Raw genomic sequence first — 6,192 nt, forward strand, 5'->3', positions numbered from 1 at the left:
AACCACAATAGTTTTCAAACGCTGCGTGATGATAGTCGAACAAATGATCTCACTGTTGGCATTAGACCATAAACTTTTAACCACTAGTCATTATGGTATCTAGTATTAATCGTTATGACAATCTGCCCTCTCCGACGTTTTTGTTTCCGCATTGTCCATCATATACAATATATACGTATAATTTTGCTGCATAAATATTTTCAGGAGTCATAAATAAAGGTTAGCCGACAACTTTATACAAAGCTTACCTTAACATTCCAAGTGGAAAAGAACATCGTAATAGAAAATTATTGATGAAATAAAGGAGTATGCAGACGTCTAAGACACAATAATGTGTTTATATTCCACACTCAAATTTGAATATTATTTTTTTTTCTCTTTTCTTATCTGCAATCAGTCCCGGAACTATGAGCAGATTTTTTGGGTGTGGGATCTAAGAATGGAGTGTCCACCTTAGCGGGAGAATCTACTCCTTAAGCATACTGCAAACATTACACAATGTCGCTTCTTTTTAGTCGCTTGGGGTAAAGCATTTGTAGTAATTGAGCAGCCAGTTGATTTGGGTGATCACATAGTCGCTTTTTATATTTTTCTTTACAATTGAGGATCTCCTCCTTTACTGTCAGTACGCCAAGTTCCTTGTGAATTTCGTTGTTGGTGATGTACCAAGGTACACCCGATACTGTTCTCAGTATAATATTTTGGGCCCTTTGAATGATGTTGATATTTGACTTTGACGCACTTCCCCAAAGTTGTAAGCCGTATGTCCATACAGGTTTTAGAATGGACTTATAAATCAGTAGTTTATTGTCAATAGACAGTTTTGTATTTCGACCCATAAGCCAGTAAAGGTTTTTTAAATTTGAGTATAAAAAAACATTTCTTTTATACCACGACGGTGGCAAACAAGCATACGGTCCATCTGATGATAAATGGTTACCGTAAGCCTATGAACGTCTGAGACACCAGGAGTACCACGCGTCACCGACTCTTAAGAAACCTTAATATGCCTTTCTTGAAAAACTCCATGCAGTCTCGTGAGAAAACCTCGGCAGGTAGTTCATTTCATAATCTAAGTGTTTATTTGCAAAGTTACACCATACAACACACCATATTAAATATAAAAAAATAAAATTGAGTCACTATGTAGGATGTTTATTTATCAACATTAATTGTAACCTTATGTTACTAACTTGTTTATAAATACATTATCGATATATTTGTGTTTTTAGAACTATAAATTGCTGATTAATGATGAATTTCGTATTTCTACACTGTACTGTACTGGATATTTACGGTTTTATCGAGTCCAAAGGTTATTATTTCTAAAAAAATAAAACAATAATTAAAAGTAAAACGTTGTAGGAAGACATCGGACGTTTTGATTATTGTCAACGAAAATTTAATTTTGTGTTAGTATTTTAAACCTAACCCAAGTCATGATCATGTAGTAAATACATATACACAAGAATCCTGTGATTTAAGTCATATAACACCATCGAGATAAAGCAACAAAAGACAAAAACACCATAATTTAATTTTTATGCAGTTGGTAAGGAGATCTTTGGGCGAGGCCTTTGTTCAGCAGTGGACGTCTTCCGGGCTGAGATTATGATGATGATGTAAGTTTTTTTTATCTGAAAACAAAAACGTCTTCACATAATATATAATCTCTATAAAATATTTGTTTCTGTATTTTCGAAAAATCTACCCCGAAAAAGTAAATTAAAGAAAAAAAATTCACACCGAAATATGCTATTGTTTGGTTCACATGGACCAGTGTTTAAATATTTTTATATCTGTATTTAAATATATTTCCTAGAATATAATTTCACGACTGTATCACAGATGAGAGAGACAGACATTATTCTGAGTATGTTTGTATCAAACATCACACTATTTCCATATTTGGTATTTTATTATGTACGTAATAAAGCACCTAAAAAGGAATTTTACATACATTTGATCGATCACGATGATAATGCGATAAAAAAATTATATACGTGCGATTTAGATAAACATCAATTGAATAGCAACAGGAAAATGTATTCTACACAACAATACAAAAATAGCGGCTTAATCTAACATTACCTATTATGGAAGTGTAGTCACATACTTCTTTAAGATCTCCGATCGATCACCCGACTAATTCAAACGGGTATCGAAATTACGACGGCCTGAGCCGAGGTTGGAACCCCTAGCGGTGCCCTCAAACTAAAGTCGTATCCGTCAGGTGGAAGTTGGCTTTCAGCCGCTCCATAAGTCCTTCCGCAGGTTTGGAGTGCCATCTGCACTCGCCCCCTATCTATCTATATATCCGGTGAAGCTGTAAAGGCCAGCTGCGGCTAACAGCATTAGAGTAGTCCAAAAACTTCTTTAATATCTAAGAATGAGTGCGTAGTTTTATGTTTCTATGTTCATTATCGCATGCCTTTTACTTGTTATTGTGTAATTATTTATTTAAAAACAAATCGTTTATTCATAAGAGCAACACACAAGTTTCTTGATCATTCTTCTTGTGATAAGTCTGCGAATGAGTGGTAGAATAAAAAAATATGACTATTCGAAAGTGTATTAAGTTTATTTGAATAAAGATTATTTCTAATTCTATTTCTCGATAATAATACTTATTGTATTTATGGTATACAATTACCTAGATACCTAAATTTAATACTTGCAATTAATTAAGGGTTGTAAGACAAGCTAAATATTGTCTAATTTATAACAATGAATTACATGAATCATTACAAAAGCAAAATAACAAAACATATTAATCTACATATTATTACCTACACCGATGTTTCCTACATTACGACCAAATATAGCAATGAAGTTTTATAGATAAAACATTTCTGGTTTTTGTCAGAGATTTAAATACAATAGATATCGTTATCAAATTAAATAACACTTCTTTATAAAATGAAATATCGTTTTTATCGTATTTACGTTAGTATATTATTATATCTTTGACACTTACCACGTATATTGCAAAATTAAGATGTCAACTCCTGAAGAAATTTTACAAAAACTTCTCGACGATATTATTAAAGAGAGAAATTATAAAGATGCTAAAACAATCGTGAAACCAATATCTACAGGCGGTGCTAACTACACATCAGTGCTCTTCATTGTAACTATATCCGTACCTGATAATGAAGATGTGGAACTATTCGCCAAAGTTGGTATCGTTGGTGAAAAAATGCGTTCACAGATGCCAATACTTCTATACGATATTGAGCGATACGCATACCAAGAACTGTTAACGAAATATGAATTGATACAGAACAATCATAATGTTCCTACCGAAGAAAGACTGCGTGCAGCCAAGTTCTACGGATGTAATCCGACTCTCTATGAAGAGACAATTGTGCTAGAAAATTTAGCAGCCAAAGGTTTTACTACATACGACCGTTTCAAGTCCATTGATTGGGAATATGGTGCTAAATCAGTGGAAACTTTAGCTAGATTCCACGCATTATCTATAGCATATGCAGAACAGTATCCCGAGGAATTTAAAAACGTTCTCGACAATATGAAATTTCAAGAAAAAGCTTTCACTGTGTTTATTGAACAAGGCTTGGAAAGGTATTCAAACTTCGCAGTAGCTGCAGTATCGGAAAATAACAAAGAGAAACTGAAGAATTATTTGGAAACCAATGTGAGCGTGGAAAAGATGGTGAAATTTTATTTAACGAGTCGCCGGCCAACTTTGTGCCACGGAGACTACCGGCCAAGCAATTTAATGCACAGGCAGAATGAGGTAAAGTTGCGTTTAATACTTTAAATTTTGTAACGGTTAAATTTTTTTTTTATATATAAGTTAGAAACAAAAGACTCAATTAATTTCGCTTTTTAATCTCAATATGTATAATTTTTCTGTCCATGTGTTTCTCACCTGAAAATGATAAACAAGTAGCACCAATTTGGATGAAATTATGTGTGTACATTTCAATGGCAACTGGCAAACGTAGTATCCTACACTCGCAATTGCCATACGCAGCTAGGTGGAGCGACGACATATGTAGGGTTGCGGGTAGACTGGTCGAGAAGGGCTGAAGAGCGTGCCTTGTTAGAGACCTATGTCCAGCAGTGGAATGCAGTGGGCTCATAATGATGATGATTTCAATGGGTTTCTGAATGGTTTGAAAATACAAATGGGCCTGGTAGGTGATGCTGCTTCTCCGGGCGGTACGTAACAGTTTCGCAGTAATTTTTATTACTACTACGGTGGCAAACAAGTATACGGCCCATCTGATGGTAAATGGTTACCATAGTCTATAGAGGTCTTAGACACCAGGGGTGTTACGTGCGCTTCGCCGACTCTTAAGAAACCTTAATGTACACATCTTGAAAAACCCTATGCTGTAGTTTAGTGAGAGAACCTCGGCAGGTAGTTCATTCCACGATCTAAGTGTATGCGGGAGGAAGCTCCTCTGAAACCACACTGTGCGAGACCACTTAAGGTCTAGCGTATAGGGATAAATTTCCTGTTGATGGCGATTAGCTAATGCTAATTTATCCCCATATTAATAGAAATTTATCCCCATACTAATAGTATGACGTAATATAATTTTTTTTAACCTGCATAATTATCTTTCAGGATGGCACTGTCGAAGTAATACCAGTGGATTACCAAACAATACAGTCCGGAGCACCACTCATCGACTTGATGTACTTCATCTTCACCGGATCAGATGAGAACTTCCGCCGGCGACATTTCTGGGACCTGGTCGACCATTACTACCGAGAATTGTGCAGCGCGCTCAGAAATATGGGTCTAGACCCTCGCCAGATATATACGGAGGACGAATTTGATCTCGACATTAAAGAGGTAAGTGTAGAGACATGGAGAGAGAAAAATTCTAAAAAGGTATATATTTTTGTTACCTAATCTTTCTTTTCTTTCCCTAGATCTTACCAAGCGGCCTGCTGATTGGTATATTCTTCCTTCCAATTATTACTGTAGAAACAGAGAACGCTCCTTCTATAGGAGATGGTGACATCAACTCCATGGTAGACATAAAGGTCAGCCCGTATTACGCCGAGAGAATTAATGGTATAGTCAATGATTACATCAGATATGGTATAATTACATAATAGATAAGTGAAAATAAAAAAATTGTAGTAAAGAAAAAGTTTTAGTAGTTTTTGTTTTTAAATATCTTGTATGGATCAGAGTGCTGGCCCGTAAAGGTGATGAGAGACGATGTGTGACAAGAATGGATAAGATAAAGAATGAGTTTTTTTTTTATTGGGTTATTTGGGCTAGTGCCTGTAGCAACTGTAGCATTGCGACCTACATAGATCTATTGTGCTCGCCCTTTTTCAGAGTTCGCTACCTAGACCCGTCAGGGACAAGAATTGGAGGATATTCTTAGGAGCGATGGTTTTTATCTCCTCGGGAAAGAGTGTAAACTTTCCAAAGGAGATATTTCGTTTATGCACGAGTGGGCTACAACCACATAGGATGTGTAGTGGCATTTCGTCTTCAATTTGGAAACATCTGCAGATTTTTGTTGTGCATAGGCCTAGTTTTGCCATATGTCTGTTTAATTTACATATTAGAGGAAGCATGAAAGTGGCGCCGGTGTCAGAGAAGTTAAAGAGTAATCGTCTGTCGTGGTATGGGCATATAATGCGTAGGAATGAAGATCATATCTTAAGAAAGGTGTTCTATCACCAACCCCTATTTTTTAATAGCGATTTTAATTTATATATAAGTATATACAGATTATTAAATAGGTATTTCTCGGCATCTTTAGAAACTGGAATTTGTATAATGTTTATCTATACAATGATAATATCATATCGTGATTTTGATATGATAATCAATGTATCTTGGTAACTGTCGTCTGGAATCAACGATGACCTCGGTAGTGTAGTGATTAAGCAGTCTGCCTTACATTTTAATGGTTGCGAATTCGATATTACACTCACTAGATACATTTATAATTATGAATATAGTTATTCATACTACAATAGTTTGGAGTGGAGTTGTTTTATATTAAACTCGAAACAAATATTGACAGAAAATTTAACCATAACGTGTATTTTAGAGTGGTCCGATTTTCATGACTCTTTTTTTAATGAATAACATTTTACACTAAGTTTATTTTATCTGAAACTATAGAATAAAGTGACTCCTAAAGTTAGTTTTAAGTTTCATAAAAGAAAAATTCCCATAGCATTGAT

At 35.1% G+C, this 6,192-nt stretch overlaps 1 protein-coding gene across 1 annotated transcript; it reads left to right on the top strand.

Annotated features, from left to right (window-relative positions):
- Positions 1 to 2,998: 2,998 nt before the first annotated feature.
- On the top strand, positions 2,999 to 5,097 carry LOC131842465 (uncharacterized). Its single transcript, XM_059190992.1, has 3 exons — positions 2,999 to 3,760; positions 4,601 to 4,831; positions 4,912 to 5,097. The coding sequence occupies exons 1-3, from the start codon at positions 2,999 to 3,001 to the stop codon at positions 5,095 to 5,097; spliced, it is 1,179 nt and encodes a 392-aa protein (XP_059046975.1).
- Positions 5,098 to 6,192: the final 1,095 nt, after the last annotated feature.

Source organism: Achroia grisella, unplaced genomic scaffold (genome assembly GCF_030625045.1).
Source record: "Achroia grisella isolate CSIRO2021 unplaced genomic scaffold, CSIRO_AGI_Agris_v1 utg1080, whole genome shotgun sequence".
NCBI classification, from domain to species: Eukaryota; Metazoa; Arthropoda; class Insecta; order Lepidoptera; family Pyralidae; genus Achroia; species Achroia grisella.